General features: G+C 47.2%; 1 protein-coding gene across 27 annotated transcripts in view; it reads left to right on the top strand.

The window, feature by feature from the left end:
• AFAP1L2 (actin filament associated protein 1 like 2) overlaps positions 1-23,939 on the top strand; it is a 108,004-nt gene that overhangs the window by 45,712 nt on the left and 38,353 nt on the right. For 16 of the 27 annotated variants that reach the window (XM_077945035.1, XM_077945027.1, XM_077945026.1 and 13 more), the window contains 1 exon segment: positions 17,112-17,240. The exons of 5 other annotated variants lie outside the window; for them this stretch is intronic. In XM_077945035.1, the coding sequence (XP_077801161.1) occupies positions 17,112-17,240 (129 nt within the window). 27 annotated transcript variants of the gene reach the window in all.

The raw sequence follows: 23,939 nt of genomic DNA, 5'->3' as shown, positions 1-23,939 counted from the left end.
AATAACCGTGGTTGGAAGGACAGGTTGACTAACGATTGATTCTAAAATGTCACTGATTCTAAGAAACATTGCCTTTTAGTAGCACCCTATTTGAGAGACACGACTACATTTATGCAAACAGAATTGCAACGTGCGTTCTTCTTTTATGATTTTAAGGAATACATGCAAATTAGAAATGGGGAAATCAGAATTTGCGTGTTTATCTTCCCCACTGCATGGCTTAGCAAGACCCAGGCAGAGATCCGATACTCACTGCTGCTTTCAATGGAATATTGGATATTCAGTCGCCACCTAGGAAATGCTTGTTGAATAACTGTTGTGGGTAGACAGCGGTGCTGTGAGGTTGGGCAGGGAGGGGCTGAAATACTGATCACACCTCGGGGCCTTGCTAAAGCCTGGTTTCAAGGTCGAGGGGATAACAGTTCAGAGCAAGTATGAGTGTGCGTGGGTGTTGCAGTAGAGAATGTGGTTACACCAGAGAAAGAATGGCTAAAGACAGTTTCAGGGTGTTTGAAGTTGGAGGCCACAGTGTTGGAGAAATAGTAAGGAGCATAGGCAGGGCAGGGAGGTGAGGACCCGAGGTGTCCTTTTGAGACTGGCCAGAAAGGGAACAGAAGATTTGATTAAAGAGCCAAATGCAAACTATTCACCAAGTGAAATGCTCTGGAAGAGTCTGAAATTGTACATCAGCAGTTTCTTTTGACAAATTTTGGCTGAAACATTAAACAAAAACAATGGTCCAACTCAAAACTCTGTGATACCTTTAGCTTGTTTATATAATAGGGCTTCAAGGGTTTAATTTAGAATATTTCTGTGATGAATAACTGGCTCTTGTTCATGTAAACAAAGTACAGCCTGCACGGAGTAACCAAATCTTTTTCATCCAGGTCACAGCTGTTTTGCTGAGGAGAGAACTTTCCTTTTTTAGTGCCTTCTCACCTTGGTAAATCATGACCAACACACGTAAAAGCCCTTTTCCAAGCTTTACTCACTGCTCCCATGGAATTCCCATTCAAGAATGACCTTTCTTCTTTCCTTTGCTCTCTAGGATACAAAAATACTCAAAATTGGGTTTAGAAAGCCTTGGACAGGAATAGGAGATTTGGGTTTTCTGTGCAACTTCGATGAAGTCCCTTTCTCTCTCTGAGCATTGTTTTGTTTTGTTTTGTTTTAGTCAGAGGGATGACTTTTTAAAATGCTTTAAGAATGCTCTGATGTTTTATGTCAGTGCTATCCAATAGAAATAAAATTTAAAACACATATGTAATTTTAATTACATTTAAATTTAAATTACATTTAATATTTTTTAAACTTGAAAAATAGATGAAATTAATTTTAAGAATAGATTTTATTTAACACAACATATCCAAAATATCATCATTTCAACATGTCATCAATATTTTAAATATGTTTATTTTACATTCTTTTTGTTTGTTTGGCGGGGGAAATCAGAAGTTTCTTGGAAACCAGAAGTTTTTTGTAAAGCAGGCAGAAACTAATTTGGAGATAAAAACGTCCCTGAAATGATGTGAGGTGACTCATTATCTGTTTATCCCACTTATTATAAATAATTGTGTATTTTGTTATAGAAATATTAATACACTTTATTCCCATTTCCCCAGACTCTGCTGGGGGAATATGTACCATGTTACTTTTCCAAAATACACTGAATTTCAAAATATCTCTGGCTTTGGGAGTTTCAGATAAATGTTTTTCAAACTTATGGTAAGAAATGTATTTTATATTGTTTCTCAGGGTGTGCACACACGCACATACACTCACACTGATACACACACACATACACCTGAAACAATTTTTTTTTTTGAGACAGGGTCTCACTCTATCACCCAGGCTAGAGTATGGTGGCACAATTGCTGCTTACTGCAGCCTCGACCTCCTGGGCTCAGATTCTCTTCCTACCTCAGCCTCCCTAGTAGCTGAAACCACAGGCATGTGCCACCACACCTGGCTAGTTTTTTGTAGAGACAGGGTTTTTGCGTGTTGCCCAAGCTGGTCTCAAGCTCCTGAGCTCAAGTGATCTGACCACCTTGGTCCCCCAAAGTGCTGGGGTTACAGGTATGAGCCACTGTGCCTAGACCCAACAGAAATTTTTTGAAAGAGTATGTGCCTTTATTAGATGGTATGCATTCAAATATTTTCTACTACATGTATTTAACAGACTTTATTTTTACAGCAGTTTTAAGTTCACAGCAAAACTGTTTTTTTTTTAAATTTTTAAAGCTACCAGTGCTAATGCACTGAACTGACAGCATAGCCCACCTAAACGACTATGCCCATAGTTTCCAAAGCACTGCTGTGGGCCCTGTACTGGGGGCCATGGACAGTTACACAGGGATGTGAGCATCAGTCAGAAGAAAGAGAGAGGAGAAAGGCTTCTGTTGGGGAGGCAACCTTCCCCCGCACGCATCTATCCCTAGGCCTGCTATACTCCACTGTGGTTTAAATAGCACCAATTACAGCCATACCCCTCGGTGTTTGTTGGCCATTGTCAGCAGTTTTCTAGTGGTTTGGCCATGGTTTATCCAGGATAATTACCTGGTCCTGTTGATTTCGTGCTTGGACTTTTCAAAGGGAACAAGAAGGTTAGATTCTGTGGGGCCACTGTATGACCTTGAAAAATTGGGGTATGCCTTATATAGGGAATGGTTTATATGGAGCCACCATTTGTTCAACCTTCACTTCTATATTAAAAAAGACTTTTTGGTCATCAGTGACTAAAGCCTAGCTTGTGTGAAAAAGGGAATTTATTGGTTCTTGTAGTTGGCAGGTGCAAAGTTAGGTTCAGGCATGGCTGGACCTAGGGACCCTCGCTATGTGATCAGGGCTTTGTCTCTTTCTCTAGTTATTAGCTTTGTTCTCTTCTGAGCACTGGCTTAATCCTCAGACTGGATAAAGAGGGGTCTCCTCTAACTCCAATTATGCATCCTTATGGCTTGCAATCCCAAGAGAAGAAAGATCTCTTTCTCCCAAAGCCCATATAGCAAATCCCAGATGACAGTCTCGCTTGAATTAGTTGAACTTATCACCAGGGCCTGAGGGATGACCAGACCTCAACTACATCCCCATCTCCTATGGCTTAGCTGGGGCTGGTCAAATCTGAACCATATGGAATAGGTCCTCCCATTGTACAAAGAAGGGGAAAAATAGACCAAATGATTAATTTCCACTCATTATTGATCTCTAACTTCTTCAAGGCTTAAGAGGACTGATTTCAAGTTGATATGGTTCAGAGAAAGGGATTACACACAGGCTCTCTCCTGATTATTGGTTCTTGTCCATTAGAGGTGCTACGATCAGCAGAAGCAGATTAGTCTAAGCTTGACAGCCATTCAGAACCACCTGCGATGTTAAAATTGCTCCTTTTTGTGGCGGCTTTTGCTCTTCCACTCTTCCTAATATTAAGGATCATTTTAGGCAGATGCTTTGCTTGTGCTGCCGCATAATTTAACAATCACGTTCCATCCATTTCATCAGTTGTTTTGGCCTCTATGTTCTGGCGTCTGGCACTGAGGACTCAGGCGTGAAGGTTCCGGGATGGCATTCTTTCCACAGCTGTCGTGCTCCATGAGCCAAGAGTTGCAGCTTCCACTCTTGTATCTCCCATCAGGCTGCCCCAGAGGGCTCCACGATCTTGAAATCCATCAGCACTCCCTAGAATAAGTGAAGGTCTTTCTTTACATCCTTCCATCTCCCAAGACGCCATGCCTCTGCTCTACTTGGCCCCCGGGTCTTTGGAATTCCCCCTTCCATTTCCACCCCTTTTGTTTCCTAAGGCAGATGGAAGTTTGTCTTCACTGTCCTCTGTCCACTTATCGTCTGTCCCCGACCCCAGGACTTGGTAACATTATATCCCAGGCTTCTCAAGGTGCTTTTATTTGGATCTTTTCCCACACTTTGCTGTCCTTAGAATGTTTCTGAAGTCCACTCTCTGTACAGTCTGTTTTAATAAGCAAATCTTTACCAATGTAAGGTCGACTCAGAGGAAGAGGATAAACTCTAGGCTTGAGGCCAGAAGAACCCGTTGATTCTGAGTGCTGAGACTTGCCGTGTGACCCTGGTGGAACCACATAGCCTCCTTTGGCTTCAAATCTGGGGATGGTGATGCCTACTTCACAGAATGAACTAGAATTGGATCTGCAGACTGCCTGGTCCAGATTTTGGGGTCCAACAATGCACTGGTAGTTCACTCTCAGTTTGCAAGCAAAGGAAACCCAATTCAGGCTGCCTTAAACAAACAAAGAGGTTGCGTTGGCCACATATTACTGAGTGGTATGGAAGAACAGCTAATTTGAGTCATGGCTGAATCTAAGTGCTGAAATGATGCTGTCAGGAATCTTCAGGCCCCGTTTCCCTCCTCAGGCGGACTGTTTCTGGAGATGGCCACAGAAGTTTCAGGCCAACATTCTAGCAGCTCAATCCCGAGGAAGGAGAAGCCCATTTCCTAGTAGTTCCAGGAAGAGTCCCATGGCTGATGCTCATTGGCTTGGCTCTGGTCATGGGTCTGTCTCTAAGCCAATTATTGTGGCTGGGGAATGAAATGCTCTGACTGGTTAGGTCCAAGGTCATGTGACTGCCCATGGCGTTGGGTGTGGAGTTTTAGTTCCACAAATATAGACAGTAAGGAAAAGGAGTTTCCCAAGGGAAATTTGGCTCCAAATATGAGTGAATGGATGCGGGGGAAGGGGGAAAAGCAATAGGTATCCACTGAACACACTCATGGATTATTCCTTCCGGGGCAATGTTGATAGTGCCGTGCCATTTGCCAAAAGGAACATTGCCTGTTGTGGCTGCCAGAGGAGTGGAAAGGGGGCAGACAGGCAGAAGGATGGAGAAAAAAACCAAAGGACCTGGTAGCCACCTCTCAAATCATAGCCTGGAGCTGACCCTCATTCTTTTGACCTCCTGTTTCTAGTGTTGGCTTTAACCTGTTGAAACCTGGGCTAAGCTACAGAAAACTTTGAAAACCTTTGCTTGCTCGTTCTCAGTACTGTATGTTTCTATGAAGGTGGTTTCCTGCAGGGGTTTAACCCAAATTCCTCCTCAACTGCCCCTGTTGCTGTCTACCAGGACATAATTTAGTAGTCCTGTAAAATCAAACAGGACATCTCCAGTTGCTTTTTTTTTTTTTTTTTTTTTTGGGAGACAGAGCCTTGCTCTGTCACCCAGGCTGGAGTGCAGTGGCTCCATCTCGGCTCACTGCAACCTCTACCTCCCTGGCTCAAGCAATTCTCCTGCCTCAGCCTCCCGAGTAGCTGGGATGACAGGCCTGCACCACTATGCCCAGCTAATTTTAATTTTTTGTATTTTTAGTAGAGATGCGGTTTCACTATATTGGCCGGGCTGGTCTCAAAGTCCTGACCTCAGGTGGTCTGCCCTCCTTGGCCACCCAAAGTGCTGGGATTACAGGTGTGAGCCACCACTCCCGGCCTACAGTTGCTTTTTTGAAGCTGTCTGCTAGAATTATAATGTGTGTGTGTGTGTGTGTGTATTTAGAATCTATGGAGAGTTTTCTCTACCACTCTCATAGGAGGAATGAGGGTTTTACTTAGCAACCAGCATTTAATTTAGTATAAGCACTTTAGGAGGTTATTTTGTGATCTTCACATTAATCCCACGAAGGAGGTACTATTATTAGCCCTATTTTACAAACCAGGAAACTGAAGCATAGAGAGACTCATTAAGCTCCCCAAGGCCACACAGCCAGTATGTGGTACAGCCAAGAGTGAGCCAAGATGTGGAACTAATATTTAGGCAATTTGAATCTGGAATGTGGTACCTGTGGGAAGGGTGGAGGTGGCTGCTTCTTGCAAGATCAAGAACCCAGGGCAAGGGGAACCTGACTCTCAGGGCACTTCTGGTTCAGGGGAAGCATAAGTTCAGGTGAGAGACACTGTAGGTTCCAGCAGCCCTCAGGGGCCAAAGAGGCTTGGAGGCTTGGGGCAGGGGGTGGCCCTGGAGGCCTTTGTTTCTCCTACCCAGCTTCCTTGAAGCCCCAAGGAAGGGCTTTTGCCTGGTGGTCCAGTGGGCACCTAATCAGCCTCGCGTGCCTCCCCCCAGCTGACTCCAACGTCAGAGTGGTGGTCACTTTGGATTGCTGGGGCTGATTTTGACCTACTTGGAGGCAGGGGCCTGGACAGGATGAAAAGGTCCTGACCAGAACACCAGTCCAATGGTGTCTCATTACTTTTGCCGAATGCTGGAAGGAAACAGTAAATCTGAACATACGGTGATTTTTCCCCCTTCCATTCATCCTTAATATGTGTCTTTTTTCTCTGGTACAATTATCAAGTAAACAGAGACAACCTTAGATTTACGGCCCCAAATGAAAACGTAGCGGCCCCTGCACAACTTCTTTTCTCTGCGTAAAAACTCTGTGCTCTTCTGTGTTGAGGAACAGGGGAGGCTGTAAAGAAAGAGTGACAATTTCCCATAGCCCCTCCACCAAAAGATAATTGCTGTTATCATTTTCCAGCCTTCTTTTTTCCTATCCAACACAGCCTTTCCAATGTGAACTCGAGTGACCCCCAACAGCCTCTTGTTCTGAGGCTAAAATGGTTTGTGCTGGCTGTGGGACTTGCCGCGCAGGGAGATACCCAGCTAAACCTTTGTGCCTCCCACCCGCATAACTGGCCCCTGCTGCCTCTGAATGAAGCCACTCTTCTGGTAGATTGCATTTAAGGAATGTCTTAAATGAACTGAGGAACAAAGGCCTCCCGGGACCCAAAGCCTCTTTGTCTGGCCTGGACCCTGGTGGCTGCTGGAACCTGGAGTGTCTCGGATCTGCCCTCACGTGCCCTCTGAACTGCTGGAGTGCCCCAGGGGTCGGGTTTCTTTCACCCTGAGTTCCCTCTGATTCTGATCCCTAGGGCAGCATGCCACTCCATGCCCTTCCCACCTGTACCCTTGAGAAAATTCTCCCACCAGAACACCATCCAAAAGTAAGATGCCTCCTGTCCTTCCAGCCCATCAGCTGCCAGGGGCTGCCTCTGGTGGCTTCAGAGATGTTAACTGGCCCAGATGGGACTTGTGAGCCCTTTGCCCAGGTCTACTAGACTGACTAGCCCAGACACTTAAATAGGAGGAGCTTTCATTAGTGAAGGCAGGTTGTATGCGTCTGTCTATCTGTTTAGAAGCCTTATGTTCATCAGATGTTTTCCAAGCACTGACCTTAGCAAAGCACTATCTAGGCACAATGGGGGAGGAAATCAAACCAGAAGATGTAGTCCCTACCCACACAGAGCCTTCAATTTCATTGGGGACAAAGGACTTGCGTCCATGGAACAATAGAGAACAATAAAGACGGCTGAATTGTCAAGTAATAGCCCTGTGTGCTTGGGGCTATTACTGGATGGACAGGTCATGCTTCTGGGCAGTTTGAGACAGAGTGGATGTGGTTCTTGGTAGGACTGTGGTCTTTTCTCCCTTTCTGTGCTTGGTTTCACGTCTTCAGCTGTGACTGTGTGACTTTTCGAAGGCCCTATCTGAGAGGCTCTGGTTCCAGCTGGCTGCTAAGCTGGGGTTGGAATTCTGCTCTTAGGGAGCTTTGTTCATCGGAGGGGTTGGCAGTGAGGAACTCGCGGCAGAGTGAGGAACTTGCGTTGTTCTTCCAGTGTTGCAAGCCACGGCCCAGCATCTGTCCCATCTCAGCTTCAGCGGCTCATCTGGGAATGCGGAGGGTGGGCTGTTCCTGGCGAAAGTGTTTTCAGTGATGAGACTCAAAGATAGGTGAGAAAAAGCAGATCTTGCACAAATGATGGCAAGATGACCCTTGTCGGTCGGGCTTGGCGGGAGCAGAGCATTCACAGTGCTAGCAAGTGAAGCAAGCCTCCCCGCCCCCTCGCCATTTCTTGGAGATGGAGAGAAAGAAAAACTTCTTGAGTATTTACACTGGAGAAAGTTATTTACATTCCTGGCTCGGTTTACTGGGTTTCAAGCAGGCAGAAATGACTACGGTCTGCTTTGGGTGCTGATTTTCAGTGATAAGAGCTTAAGCAGGACAAAAAACTGAGTACAGTGATATGTAAACATATAGCTGTCTTGAGACATCTTGACCCTTGCCTTCTACACTCAGGGTTTTTTTTTTTTTTTTTTTTTTTTTTTTTTCAAGAGACAGGTTCTCATTGTGTTGCCCAGGCTGGATTTGAACTCCTGGGCTCAAGCAATCCTCCCACCTCCAGGGTAGCTGGAACTACAGGTGCATGCCACCATACCTGGCTCAGCCTTCTTTTTTCTTTCTTTTCCTTTTCTTTTTTTTTTTTTTTTCTGAGACTGAGTTTCGCTCTTGTTGCCCCTGCTGGAGTGGAGTGCAATGGCACAATCTTGGCTCACTGCAACCTCTGCCTCCTGGGTTCAAGTGATTCTTATGCCTTAGCCTCCTAAGTAGCAAGGATTACAGGTGTGTGTCATCATGCCCAGCTTATTTTTGTATTTTTAGTAGAGGTGGGGTTTTGCCATGTTGGCTAGGCTGGTCTTGAACCCTTGACCTCAAGTGATCCATCCACCTTGGCCTCCCAAACTGCTGGGGTTACAGGCGTGAGCCACCGCACCCAGCCCCAGCCTGGCCTTCTGCACTCTTACTGTCCAGAAGGAAAAGGACTTTAGGAGAAAACACATTTTCAAGTGTATCTGACTTTCTATAACAGGCATGAGCCTAGAAAGTTCTACATGTAGATCAGAATGGTCATATAGGAGCACTATGAAAGTTTGCGTTTTAAGGAACTTTACGCATAATTTGATAAGGTAAAAGACTTCATAAAGCAAGTCGTCACAACTTTAGGTAGTTCTTGACCTTGGCTGTGCATTAGACTCACCTGGGAAGACCGAAAAGTCCTGCCCCAGGTCACACCCAGAGCAATGACAGCAGAATCTCTGGGGGTACACCCAGGCATCAGGATTCTTGTAAGTTCCCCCAGTGATTCCAGTGTGCAGCCCGGGCTGAGAATCACTGCTTCACCTTGTGTATGCATGTCTCTGAGTGGCCACACAATTACGTGAACTTAAAGCAGGGCATGCCTTGTAAAGTCAGCAGTAAGGTGCCTTCGAGAGCATGGCAGTCTGGTGTGGGAAAGCAGGAACTGCTGTTCTGTGCAGAAATGCCCAGCAGCGGGGCTATAAAGATTCTTCCTACATCTACACAATGGAATGCTATGTAACAAGAAAAAGGAGTGGACTTCTCATGCCTTGCAACCTGGATGAATCTCGTATGCCTGATGTTAAGTAAAAGAAGTCAGACTCCAAAAGCTATCGGTGCTCCCACGCCTGCTCTGGGAGTAGGGAGGGGGCTGCCTATAAAGGGCACAAAGAAACTTTTTTCGGGTAATGGGAAGGCTCTGTGCCTTCACTGTGGCAGTCGTGATTAACACAGCTGAGGGTATTTGTCAAAACAAATAGAATTGCACAGTAAAAACAGGAGAGTTTACTGTATTTAAATTATATCCCAATAAAAAAGTTTTTGTTTAAAAAATCCATTGCCTTATCAACAAGGAATGGGTAAGTAGAATGTAGTATATCCATATGATGGAATTGTATTCAGTCTTAAGGAGGAAGGAAGTAGCCATACCTACAACAACATGGATGAACCTTGAAAACATCACGCTAAGGGAAAGAAGCCAGATGCAAAATGTGTATGAAATACCCAGAATAGACAAACCCACTGGACCAAAAGCAGATATGTGGTTGCCAGCATCTGAGCATAGGGGGAAATAGGGAAGTCACTGCCTAATGAGCTCTCCTTTGAGGTAATAAAAAAAGTTCTGGAACTAGATAGTGATAATGGTTGCACGACATTGGGAATCTTAACACCACTGAATTGTAAACTTTAGGATGGTTAAAGTAATAAATTTTATGTTATCTGTATTTTATCATCACACACACACACAAAAAAGGCTGGGTGCGGTGGCTCACACCTGCCATCCCAGCTTTTTAGGAGGCTGAGGCAGGAGGATCCTCTGAGGTCAGGAGCTCAAGACCAGCCTAGGCCACATAGCACGACTCTGTCTCTACAAAAAATTTAAAAATTAGCAGGGTGTGGTGGTGCATGCCTATAGTCCCAGCTACTCATTGGGGGGCTGAGGCAGGAAAATCACTTGAACCCAGGAAGTCAAGGCTGCAGTGAGTCATGACTGCACCACTGCACTCCAGCCTGAATGACAGAGCGACACCTTGTTTCAAATAAAAAGGTAAAGTAAAATAAAAATAAGAAAAAAATCCTGCTTTCTATGAACAGGGCAGACATACAGTAGATACATGGTAAAGGCTGAGTCAGTGTTTTGCATTTTTGAAGAAAAAGGGCATTTGCTCTGAGGTCACCCTTGTTAGGTGGCGTGAGGAGTATATTTTTCCAGAAGCTCATCTTGGGAACTTGAGAGCTCTCTCTGATCAGGAGGAAGATCTTCGACGTTTTCCACTCTCCCTGGCATCTACAGGATGCTGTTGCTTCTCGCAGAAAGCTTCACAAGGCTCGTAACTCTGACTGCTCCCCAGCAGTTGGGCTCGTGAGGATAATACACTCAGTGGCTTGATCTTGGGAACTGTCGGGGCAGAGGGGTGCATGTCTTTCTACATAAAGGTCTGCTCAGTTTGACGTTGGGAAGGAAAATCATGCTCCATCTCAGGTCTTCAGCAAACGCAGCTGAATAAATAAAAATGTGTGCATAAAACAGCAGGGAAACCGTGAAGAGTGGCTTTTTCGGCATGTTGGGAAGACGTTTATGGTTGGGAACTTAGTGACCAAAAAGCAAGACAGCCTCAAAATGAGAAAAGCTGGGGGAGGAGGTCATCTGGAGGAAGAGCTTCACCAAGGCCAAGCGCAATGAATCGAGCAGTTGAACCGCCCAGCCCTGCGTGGGCCTTGGAAGTCCCGAACAAGAATCTTATTGACCCTAAGCAGACAACCCTGAACTTTAACAGAGCTGGGATGGAAAGCCCGCACAAGGGCCTACAGTTTCCAGAATGAACAACACATTTATTTCTCCCTCCCTCCACGGGAGGACGAGGAAGAGACCGAAATGAAAGTGTGGGGGATGGTGGGGGAGAAAGGAAATGTGGTGAGCGAGTTCCAGGGCCTCAGGGTGATAGCCACATTCCTCTAAGGGATGCCCACCCCTCCCAGCCCTGGGGGTTGATAAATGTCACTGAGGTTGGCACACTGGGGCCTTGCCTTTGTTGATTGTTATTTCCTCAAGCCTGTGGCTGGACCCGGAAAGGGTGTGTCTGGAGGACAGTCGCTGATAGCCTCCAGTGTGCTTAGCACCTTGTCGGACACCCAAATCTATAAAACTTGACCCCTGACCGGAAAGAGCTTCTGCCTAGCCCCAGAGATAGACACACACCCAGACGACTGTGCGCAACTGGTTTTGACAGTCCACAACCTAGGGAGGCAGATGCCAGCAAGACAGCTGAGTGCCGCTGGTCACGGTGGCTTTATGGAGAAGGGGCTTGGCTGGACCTGGAACAATGATGGATCCAGAGAGGAAGGGAAGGAACATGCTTCCCTTCTGACTCTCTCTCATCCCCGGGCCTGCGCTCCTTCAACCCTGGGGCTTCCCCTTCACCTGCCACAGCCTAGAAGAAAAGGAGGGTATCAACATGGTCCTCAGCAGACAGCACCAAGAGCTGCTCTCCCCAGCACATCTGGCTGGCCCACCCGCTGCCTGGTTCACTACGGTGTCTGATGGTTTTTCGCATCTCTACCCTCCAGTGCCTACATCGGCAGGTCCTGTGGGTTCTCCCTATCTCGTGTCTCCAGTCCACTCTTTCTCTTCATCCCTACACCCTTTGCCTTGTGGTGTATGAAGGACTGAAGGGCAGGAGCCATGACTCAAATATACTTTCCTGGCTCCCTGGGAATGACTACAGCCAATGGATGGATGGCAGACACAAGTGCTTTGAACTTGGACATGCTTGGATATGATCCCCCATGCCACTACTTATCAGGGATGTGGCCAAATCAGGTTGTCATTCAGCCTCCTTAGCCCATTCCTACAGCTGTGCACTTGCAGGGTGGTTGTGAGAATTTGGGGGGGGTAGGGGCAAAGCTAATGGCATGGTGCCCAGCTGCCATGATTAGCTCACACCCTCATCATTCCATATGCACTAATGAGTCTATCTAACTGGCCTTCCTGCCTCCACTGCCAGTCCTCTCCCATCCGTCCTCCCCACAGCTTCAGGATTATTCTCTCTAGTCTGCTTAAAGAACAGCCTTGCATGGCCCTGCAGAATAAGGCACCAACTCCTGAGCAGAAGGATGAAGCCCTCTTCGTCTGCGTCACCCCCAGTCCACAGTTCTGGCCTCAGAGCCCACCTTCTCCCCTTTGAGGCCCACCCCCACCCACCTCCATGCTCCATGTTCCCCTGATACCCAGAGACACTGGCTGGTTTCCCAGACACACATGTACTTTCAGGGCTCAAGTTTTCTGAGCATCTCATCCCTTTTTCTTTTTCTTTTCTTTTCTTTAAGAAGGAGTCTTACTCTGTTGCCCAGGCTGGAGTGCAGTGGTGTGATCTCGGCTCACTGCAACCTCCGTCTCTCAGGTTCAAGCGATTCTCCTGCCTCAGCCTCCCGAGTAGCTGGGATTACAGGTGCACACTACTACCCCCGGCTAGTTTTTATATTTTTGGTAGAGACAGGGTTTTGCCAGGTTGGCCAGGCTGGTCTCGAACTCCTGACCTCAGGTGGTCCACCCACCTTGGCCTCCCAAAGTGCTGGGATTACAAACATGAGCCACTGCACGCAGCCATCCCTATTTCTTAAAATGCCTCTGCCCCTTTCCAGTGAGCTCCTATGCATTCCTCAATGACGAGCTACAATTCCTTTCCCTGATAAACGCAGAGTTTGCCCCACTTTCCTTATTGCATTGCTGGTCCTTGTAGACATCCCTGGATTAGTTCTCTTTTCACCCTGGGTTCACTAGGCCTCTGGAAGGGCTGAGGACCGCTTGGGGTCACCTTTGTCTCCCCAGGGCCAGGCCCAGCTCTTTCTACTATTTGGCTTGGTACATATTGGCTCTTGTGGAATAGAAACAAAGGCTATTTTCCAGGAATTGGGCGGCTTTTGGGAATAGCCAAGGATGCGGAAGTGAAAACATACTTACAGTTTTTACGGTTTTTTGTTTTTGTTTTTGTTTTTTTTTCCCTGAAGCGGCAGTGGAGGGACAGCCTTGAGAAGTTCAGAATTCAGGAAAAATGCAGCTTGAGACCCCAATTGCCTTACAAGGCCCTTTCACTTTCCCTTGTGCCCTGAAGCTGAGTTCAAGGCTCACTGTCGTTGTCCTCAATTTATTTTCCCTGGTTTGGCTTCTTTAAACTCACTGCTTTTGAGTTCCTGCAGCCGACAGGAAACTCATGAATAGTGTTAGAAACAAAACGCAACACAAGCTAAGGCCTTTTAGTTGGGAGAACATGCTTTATTCTTTCTATTAAATGCTTCTGTGGGCCAGCCTGGTAGATGCTGAATCAATGCTCGTGGATTTCACAGTAGGAAATGTTTGTTTGCAGACCATCAGTGCTCACATTTATAAAGCTGGATTATGGTCCCTCCTGACTTTATCTCAGGCGAGAGTTGAAATTTTGCCGTCATCGTGCTCCTTTCATTTCCTTGTTTAGTTCAGTTTCCCCACCTTGGTGTTGTCTCCCGTTCTTCTCTGGTTCGGCTCAGTCATCCAGGCCCAGCAGCACCATTGCCTTAGATGAGGGTGCGGTGATGCTGGCAGTGTGGCTCTTGGCCCTTGGTGAGCAAGTCTGGTCACAGCAGGGCACGGGGCTGAGGTCCCCAGCTCCAGCAGAGAAGCTCCCCTGGGTCAGATGGTGGGTGCCCTACTGGTTAAGGTTAAGGTCAACAGGGCAACTTTTGCTGGGTGATGCCCATGGTAACTGATCCTGCCGATGCTTCTCTGTCTGCTGAGAAGCTCCTGTGACCAATGCTCTTTGGGCAAACACTTGACTACCTGGAAGAGCTTAGTCTCTGCCCTGCACTGTGGTGTGCCCAGTGCCAGCTGCCTCCCTCCCTTCTTGCTGGTTATTTGTAAATCTGCTTAGTGTCATGGTGGGATTGACCAGCAATGCCAGGGAGAAAACGGGGCGGCGGGGTGAGGTGAGCAAATGAGTGCAGGCTTCCCACAAAGTGCCTGTTTCTCCTTAACCACTGACTCGCCCCTAGACTGACACAAATGAAGGGCTGCTCGTGCAGACGGGGAGCTCATGCTGGTCTGGAGCAGAGTGATCACAACGAAAGCAGGAGGTGCCAAGGGTTCTAGATGGTGGGCAGGTTGCTGGGGTCCAGGTTTCAGAACAGCTCGTTCATGCGGTAAACTCTAGGAGTTGGTTTCATGGAAACCATTTGGAGGAAGAATTGTTTGGGTTCTCAGTGTTGCGACTGTGTCATGTAAGCTAGAGAAGTGGAGGAGATGCTTTTAAAAATCCCGTCTGTTCCAATATTTTAGCTAGATAGGACCTGCCAGATACCTAGATTTTTAGTGGACTTCTCTTTGCTCTTAATCCAGGCCACAGAATTCTTTCATGTACAAAGTAAGTGGATAGATTTGCTTTCCTTTCATTTACTCATTTAGTCAACAAATGTTTATTGGACATTGTGCTGAGCCCTGGAAACATGAGCTCCACACAAAGCCTGTCCTTGGAGCTTGCATCTAAATGGTGACACAGACAGCTACGCCATGATGCAGTCAGACCTTTGAGAGGGTATCTCAGTTTCTTATTGCTGCAGTAACAAATTACCAAACTTAGTGACATAAAGCAACACGAACTCATTCATTTACAGTTCTGGAGATCAGAATCTCAGATCTAATCTGAGAATAGGGGCCACAGGGCTGTATTCCTCCTGGAGGCTCTAGGAAAGAATCTACTTCTTCACCTTTTCCAGATTCCAGAAGCTACCTGTGTTCTTTGGCTCATGGTCCCTTCCTCTATCCCCAAAGTCAACATGGTAGCATCTTATCTCCCTGACTCTTACCCTCCTACCTCCCCCTTATAAGGGCCCCTGTGATTACACTGTGATCGCCTGCACAAACCAGGATAATCTCCTTGATTAAATCACATCTGTGAAGTCCCTTTGCCATGTCAAGTAGCATGTTCACAGATGCGGGGGGTTAGGTCATGGACATCATTGGGGGCCCAATATTTAGTCCATCACAGAGGCCAGTGCTGGTAACATGGGATTATCTGTTAAAGAGGTCCAGAGGGCCGGGCGCGGTGGCTCAAGCCTGTAATCCCAGCACTTTGGGAGGCCGAGACGGGCAGATCACGAGGTCAGGAGATCGAGACCATCCTGGCTAACACGGTGAAACCCCGTCTCTACTAAAAAATACAAAAAAAAAAAACTAGCCGGGTGAGGTGGCGGGCGCCTGTAGTCCCAGCTACTCGGGAGGCTGAGGCAGGAGAATAGCGTGAACCCGGGAAGCGGAGCTTGCAGTGAGCCGAGATTGCGCCACTGCACTCAGCCTGGGCCACAGAGCGAGACTCCGTCTCAAAAAAAAAAAAGAGGTCCAGAGAAGGTGTCTCAGGAGGAATGTTATCCAGACCAAGACCTGAGGTGTTACAGCGGGTAGCTCGTTAGGTTTGAGCCGGGAAGGAGAGGGCTCCCCACCCCGCCCCACACACTAGGAGTGCTGGATGACCACCAGGTGATGGTCAGGCAGTTGTTAACTGTTTCTCTAAAGGAATGATTGGTCACAGCCAGTGCCAGGGAAAGGCAGGCTCCTCATAGAAAACACCTGAAACCAATCAGCAGCTTCCCAATAAGATCTCAGGAGTAGGAGAAGTAAGGCGAGGTCCCGGAAGTATGCCAGCGTAGAAAACCCCAGGTAAAGCGGTCAAGCCTCACACTTGGTTTCTCAGGTCGCCTATGTAGCCGTCTTCCAAGTTGGACTTTGCTTCTTTTCCTTTCCTTACTGTTCTAAAGCTTTTAATAAACTTTCACTTCTGCTCTGAAACTTGTCTGTTTCCCCTCCTGCCTTATGCCCCTCAAATTCTTTCTTCTGAGGAGGCAAGAATTGAGGTTGCTTCAGATCCGTACGGATAACTAACACTGGTAACAGAGGGACAAGTGTGATTTAGCAGAGGGGAAGACCATGATGTATGAAGGCCAGGGAAGGAAAGAGGGGTGCAGTGTCCGGGCTGTGGAGTATGACAGTGACCACGGGTGAGGCTGCTGCAGTCTGCAGGGCTTTGGAGGCCAGGTAGGGCTTCTGAGGAACCAGGTGTGGCTTTTTTTTTTTCTTCTTTTTTGATCTGGAGTCTTGCTCTGTTGCCAGGCTGGAGTGCAGTGGTGTGGTCTCAGTTCACTGCAATCTCCGCCTCCCGGGTTCAAGTGATTCTCTTGCCCTAGCCTCCTGAATAGCTGGGAACACAGGCGCACGCCACCAAGCCCAGCTAATTTTTGTATTTTTAGTAGAGATGGGATTTCACCATGTTGGCCAGGATGGTCTCGATCTCCTGACCTTGTGACCCACCCGCCTCGGCCTCCCAAAGTGCTGGGATTACAGGTGTGAGCCACCGCGCCCGGCCCAGGTGTGGCTTTTAATCATGGACAACCCGTGAAGAGATTCGTACTTTAAAGTCATGCAGCCAAGACGAGGCTGAGAACCATAGAACTTCAGAACTGGAAGGAACTTGACAAAGCATTTGACCTAAAAGACCTAAGAAGTAAATGGGCCGGAAGCCCCCAGAGAGGATCCGGATGGGAGGAACCCTCATTCTAGCCACAGCTCTGAGAGCAGAGCTCAGCGGCCCTCAGAGCACTTTGGAGGTAGTACAGTCTTAGTTTTCACAAGCACGCTGTGAGTGCAGACGTTTGCAGTGGAGGAGATAGAAAGTCGGCCGACGAGGCCATGGTCACTCTTTCAGCACCTGGTAAGCCTGAGGCTTCAGCGGAGGCTGTTTCTCTCCAAGCCAAGGGCCTGGTTCTCTCTCCCTGTGGCCCTGGAGCTGAGAATCCCATCTTCTGCCCAGTCGCCCCACACGCTGCCAGACCTCACACCAAACCCTTCCTCTTGGGACCAGAGGGTTCGAGGTGTATCTGAGCTGGGCCTTTGGAGAGAGGGCAGCCACTGTGAGTTTCTTCTGTTTCCTGTCCCTAGCCCTGGAACAGCTGCTGACGGAGTTGGATGACTTCCTCAAGATTCTTGACCAGGAGAACCTGAGCAGCACAGCCCTGGTGAAGAAGAGCTGCCTGGCGGAGCTCCTCCGGCTTTACACCAAAAGCAGCAGTGAGTGTGGGCCCCGGGCGGTGCAGAGGCCACCACGCAAATAGAGATGGCTGTGAGTCAGTGCGGGCTGCCATAGCTAAGGACCACAGGCTGGGTGCTATAAGCGACACTTCTTTTCTCACGCTTCTGGAGGCCAGAAGTCTAACATCAAGATATCAACAGGTTTGGTCCCTTCTGAGGCCTCTCTCCCTGGCGTGCTGATGGCTGTCTTCTCCCTGTGTTCTCACATGGGTTTTCCTCTGTGTCTGTGTCCCAATCACCTCTTCTTATTTAATTAACTTTTTTGAAGCAGAAGCTCGCTCTGTCACCCAGTCTGGAGTGCAGTGGTGCGATCATGGTTCACTGTAGCCTCAAACTCCTGGGCTCCCAAGTAGCTGGGTCTACAGGTGCATGCCACCATGCCCAGCTATCTTTTTTTTTCTTGTATTTGTTTTTTGTAGAGATGGAATTTCACCACATTGCCCAGGCTGGTCTCCAGCTCCTGGGCTCAAGCCAGCCACCCTGCCTGGGCCCCTCAAAGTACTGTGTGAGCCACTGCACCCAGCCCTAATCTCCTCTCTCTCTTTCTTTGAGACAAGGTCTTACTCTCTTGCCCAGGCTGGAGTGCAGTGGCATGATCTCAGTCCACTGCAATCTCCACCTCCCAGGTTCAAACGATTCTCCTGCCTCAGCCTCCAGAGTAGCTGGGATTACAGGCGCCCGCCACCACGCCCAGCTAATTTGTATTTTTAGTAGAGACAGGGTTTCACTATGTTGGCCAGGCTGGTCTCAAACTCCTGACCTCAGGTGATCCACCCACCTCGGCCTCCCAAAGTGCTGGGATTACAGGCGCAAGCCACTGTGCCTGGCCTTAATCTCCTCTCTTTATAAGGATATCAGTCATAGTGGATTAGGGCCACCCTAATTATCTTATTTTAACTTAGCTACCTCTTTGAAGACCTATCTCCAAATGCAATCATATTCCGAGGCATACTGGGTGCTAGGATTTAATATACCAATTTAATATACGATGGTGCAGGACTGACCCGACTTGGGCTGGAGCCCTAGAAATCTCTGGCCACTTGACACAGCAGCCTATGAGTGAGGTTTTAAATGAAGTATTTTCAAAGCACTCTTCCCTGCTGGTTGAAAGTAGAGATGCAATAATGAACTATAATAATAGCTAGGGCTTACTGAACAGTCTCATGAGTATATGTAATAACCCATTTCATCTTTAAGACATCCCTGTGAGGCTGGTGCTATTGTTATAGAGGGGAAAACTGAGACCTGGAGAGTTTAACCTGCCCTGTATTACACAACCCAAGGGAAAACATAGTTGGAAGACTTTGTAAATTACAGAACCCTGAATCCATAATTTTTCTGTCTTTTTAAAATTGAGATCATTTACCTATAAAGTGCACATATGTGAAATAATCAATTCAGTGAGTTTTGATAATTGTATACCCCTGTCTCCTCATCACCCAGAACAAGATATAGAACATTTCCATTATCCAGAAAGTTCTGTCTTGGCCATTCCCAGCCGCCGAACACAAGCAACCATGGTGCTGATTACTGTTGCCTGTGCTGGAGTTCTGTATAACTGGATTCATATGATGTGTACTGTATGTCTGGCTTCTCTGGAGATTCATTCATCCATGCTGTTGAGTGTGTCTGTAGTTTGTTCCTTTTATCGCTGAGTAGTATTCCATTCTGTGAATATATCACAGTCTGTTTATCCTTTCACTTAACTGATGGCCATTTGGGTTGGTCACAGATTTGAACTATTACGAATGAGGCGGCTAGGAACATTCTTGAAAAAGTCTTCTTGGGGACATATGGTTTTATTTCTAGCAAATTCAGATTCCTTTAAAAAAGGAAAACCCTTTTTGTGAAGTCGTAACAGTTGAGTTGATTTTTATGTCAGATGTTTAAGAACTGGAAATGCTGTTTGGGGACAGTCAGGGACCGTGTGAGGGCATGTAATCCATCTGCCTCCCAGCGGGAACAGGCCAAGTCCTGCCAGGGAAGGGAAGTCTCCACCTGCCCCGGCCATCACAGTCCAGAAATGCTTCCTTGTGTCCAACCTGAATCTGCCAGACTACATTTCGAGGACTTTCCCCTTCCCTGTTCCCTGTGGAACTAGTTTCTATTCTCTGAATAAGCAGTCGTAAAGCCGAGGCATGTTGCTATATGCCCATCTGCCTTCTCTTCTGGAGGAATCATCTGCCTTAGCCTCTCATCAGAGGTGTTTTCCTTCAGCCTTTGCAGCTTCCCATGCTCCTGAAGGCTTTGTAGGGAGCGTCCGCCTGCCTGCCTGCCTGCCGCCACGAGTGCTGGTCAGCGGCACATCAAAGCAGCCCACTGTGGGAACGCAGATGGGAAATCCACATTACAAAGCGGGAAAGTTAGAGGGGGATGGTTCACTCCATGAAGGATTTATCAGTGGAATCCTCTAAAAAGCACACTCCCCACACCACTTCGATATGCTCCACCTTGAACGCACAATGATAAAAAAACGCTTCTGCTGGGAACGGAAACCACCTGTTTGTGATAAGTCTGACCCGTGCTAACCACTCTGGCAGCGCCTCCTATATGTGGTCTCTTTTTTGAATTAACCTGTGATGTGGCTTCCTGTAGGATGACCTTTTTGTTCTGCCCTTGATCAACTCTTATAAAGTCAGGCCTTCCCCTTCTCCTTGGACTCCGCAGCTCGTAGGGGGTGGGAAGCTGCTGAGAACTGGTCATGGGTTCCCCAAGGTGAATCACCTCCAGAGTGCCACCCATGCACAGCCACACTGAGGCCTGGGGCCTGTATTCTCAGAAGCGAAGCCCACTTGTTAATAGCCACTGTTTAACAGAACTTCCCTTCCGGCCCTCTTTGTAGCCCTTAGACCGCAGATTGGGTACAATAGCAGCCAACATTTACTGTGTACTTTCTGTGTCTCTGTACTTAATGTAGTAAATGACATGGATGATATCATTCATTCCTTATCCCAAACCTTATTCCCATTTTACCGGCAAGGAAACCAAGCCTCTGAAAGTCACTTTCCTGAGGGCACACGGCTGTGAGGGCAGAGCCAGGGCTTGGGCCTGGACAGGTGGACCTAACCTTGTCTCCCCCTGCTCCATTGCGCTTCAGTAACTGTTGTGTCGCACAGGACAGAATCTTAAACAGACATACCACACCTGAAATTACAGCATTCTTTCCCTTGCCCTCCCAGACCCACCTCTACCCAAAAATTAGCTCAGCCTGTTGAGACTTGTAGATGGAGGCAAGGTGATCATCTCAAGATAGCTGTGGTCCACACAGGCTGAGCTGCTAGGACTTCCACACATTTTGGGCAGGATGTGTATGTGTGCATTTATACTTCGCAAAGGGAATTGTCTCTTTTGAGTTTTCTGATCTTTGTGTTTTTTTTTTTTTTCCTCAGTGTAACAATTTTTTCTACCCTCTTTGCTTTTTGTTTGGATGGAGAGGTCCAGGCATAGACTAAGATCTGTTTATTGAGGGCTTGGCTCCCTGTGGTCTGTTCCAGCCTTCATCAGTGAGAGCTGTGTCCCTACCATACCAGCCCTTGCTCCTGCCTCACACTCCTACTCCCACCCTCAGAAGTTCCAAGGACGTTTCAGTGGCTGCCCCTCTGATCAAAGGCACTTCAAATGCTCTGTATCCAGTGGTAGCAAAGAGGTTCATGTTCCTCCTCCCCACCCTACACCAGTTCTCTGGGAAGGACTATCCTCTGCAGACCTCCAAGCACTTTGAGCTCATCTTCCCAACACCTTCAGGCCATAGTCATTTCCCACCCACTGTGTAACGATCAGATTCAGGTATGTCTCTCCTGCCAGACTGTGGAGTTCACAAAGGCAGAGGTAACATCTGTTTTCTGCTGTATCCCCAACACTTAGCACAGTGCTGATGCTGAATGCACTTCTTCAGATAGTTGAGTGAACGATAGAAAGTTCTCCAGCCCAAGGCTGCTGCCTCCCAGACAGGACTGAGCAGTCTGGCCTCCCTGTCAGCGACCTCGCTGACTAAGGCCAGGTTTACTGTATTTTTCCCACAATTACAGAAGGTCTTGGGAGCCTCTTACTTCCCAACCTGGATAGTCCTAGATTTGCAACCCTCTAGGAATCAAAACTAAGTCAGCCTCAGCCTGCAGCGCACCCGAGGTGGGCCGATGCACCCTCATGAAGTGGCCAGTGTGAGTTTTCTCTGCAACTTACAAATCGTCATCTTAGAGAGAAAGCACCTGCTCAGAATCTAACATTTAAAACAATAACATCTTGTCTTTTATTTTTTTGTATAGGTGTGTGAACTTAATGATATAAAAAAATAAAACGAACACTGAACACTATTTATGTTCTTCCAGTTCCTTTTCTGATCTTTATCAGCATTATCTGAATATTTTGTGGTTTTCCTCTGTTTTCTGCTTTACATTATTTTTATATTTAGAATTGCTGCATGCACACATTTCCATGTGTTGACAATTCATATACTTTTTCTTTTTTTGCTATTCTGAAACATGATCTTATAATCAAACTCTAGGTCTTGAATATCTTTGTAAACAGACACAGAGCTACCTTGCTAGTTTTCATGATTGGGTAGAGTTCAATGCTGGGTGAATCCTAATGTTTAACCTATTGGTAGACATTTACGTTGTTTTTTTTTTTTTTTTTTTTTTGAGACAGAGTCTCACTCTGTCGCCCAGGCTGGAGTGCAGTGGCACTATCTCAGCTCACTGCAAGCTCCGCCTCCTGGGTTCATGCCATTCTCCTGCCTCAGCCTCCTGAGTAGCTGGGACTACAGGCACCCACCACCAAGTCAGGCTAATTTTTTGTATTTTTAGTAGAGACAGGGTTTTACCATGTTAGCCAGGATGGTCTCGATCTCCTGACCTCATGATCTGCCCGCCTTGGCCTCCCAAAGTGCTGGGATTACAGGTGTGAGCCACCGTGCCTGGCCATATTTTGTATTCTTTTTTTAAAAAAATTCATGCAATATTGTAGTGAATGTCCTTAAATACAGTTTTCTTTAAAGGCTAGAGTTTATTTGTAGGATAAGTTTCTGGCAGTAGAAATGCTGGGTCAAAGAATATGAACACAAAAACATATCCTCCAAAATCATCTCTAAAATGGCCATGCCAATTATACACTCTTCAGTAATCTATTTAGTTTTTAAACATGACTTGCTGTTGTATATGTTGATGTGCCATGGTTTGTTACCATTTTCCTGTTGTTGAGCCTTTCAGTCACGTCCCATGTTTTAAGCTGTCATTTTTCGTCTTAGTTGTAAGGTTACCTTACCTTTCCAAACCCCCTAGTATCTGAGTTTTGTACTCTTGAAAACTGAAGAGTTTGGTTAAAACAGGCAGTATTTCATCATGATTGTTTTCCATACTATGCAGACAAGAAAACGGAGGCACAAGGGTTAGGTGCTTTACCCAGAATTCTGCCATTATGGCAAAGCTTTGGTTGAGACGCCCTCTCCTGCCTCTCCCTGCAGGGCACTTTTCCCCTCTGCCATGTTCTGGAGAAGGGACTGACCCAGCCCCCTTTGAGTCTCAGTGGGTGGGAGTCTGTGAGTTTCGGTTCACTCCATTCGTACCTCATAGCTCCCACCATAAACTGCTGCAGTCCCTGGCACAGGGGTGACATTGCTGACTGGTCCTGGCAGGGCAAGGCACCAAGATGACAACCCCAGGTGCCGTTCACTGAGGCTGTATCCAGCCCATCCTGTTCCTCTTGGCTCTTGGGGCCCTGCTTTTGCAGGCCTGTTGGCTGGAGTTTGGGTGGTCTGTGGCCGTGGAACAGAGTGACGCTGAACTGCTTCCTTCGCCAGAGGTTAGAATTGGGTCCTTTGGCTCAGTAACGCAGTCTCCAACCACTGGAATTTATCAGCCACAAGTTTCTAGGAAATGCAAATTAAGGCTGCAGAAGAAATTCAAGAGGATTTTGACAAAGAGAAACCCTAGGACGAGTTTCCTCTGAAGACTTCTGAAGAAAGGGTCCTTGGGGGATTGGAAGTGGAGCAAGAGTTAGGAGGCCAGCTTTTCTCTGCCCAGACAGGCGTGGGAAAGGTGACTTAGCCTGCACAGAAGTGGTTTTGAAGGAGGGCATGGGTTGTGCCACTGCAGGGTATAATCCATAGGGTAGAGCAGGTGGCTGGTGGCTCTTCAGTTCTTATTCTCAGGATACTCACCCCTTTAAACTCAAAACTCACGTGATTTGGCTATTCAGGTCCCCCTTCACCCGTCCAATGGCCCCCTACCTAGAGGCCTCTGAGCTAAACTTCCAGGTCCTCAGTGTGACCTGGCTTATCTACACACACTCGGATTAGCCCATTCAAGTAATTTAGACTAGGGTGAGAATGACAGGAAATATTTTACAATTTAAATGAAATGCTAGGAAGCCCAGAGACCTCTCTACTTGGTGGGATACAAGGCAGATCTTGAACTTAAGATTTCTTTCTTTCTTTTTTTTTTTTTTTTTTAAAGACTGAGTCTCACTCTGTTGCCCCAGGCTGGAGTGCAGTGGTGTGATCTCGGCTCACTGCAAACTCTGCCTCCCAAGTTCAAGTGATTCTCCTGCCTTAGTCTCCTGAGTAGTTACGATTATAGGCACGCCACCATGCCTGGCTAACTTTTGTATTTTTAGTAGAGACAGGGTTTCACCACGTTGGCCAGGCTGGTCTCCAACTCCTGACCTCAAGTGATCCACCTG

The sequence above is a fragment of the Macaca mulatta genome, chromosome 9 (genome assembly GCF_049350105.2).
Source record: "Macaca mulatta isolate MMU2019108-1 chromosome 9, T2T-MMU8v2.0, whole genome shotgun sequence".
NCBI classification, from domain to species: domain Eukaryota; kingdom Metazoa; phylum Chordata; class Mammalia; order Primates; family Cercopithecidae; genus Macaca; species Macaca mulatta.
This window is presented reverse-complemented; position numbering and strand designations above follow the sequence as displayed.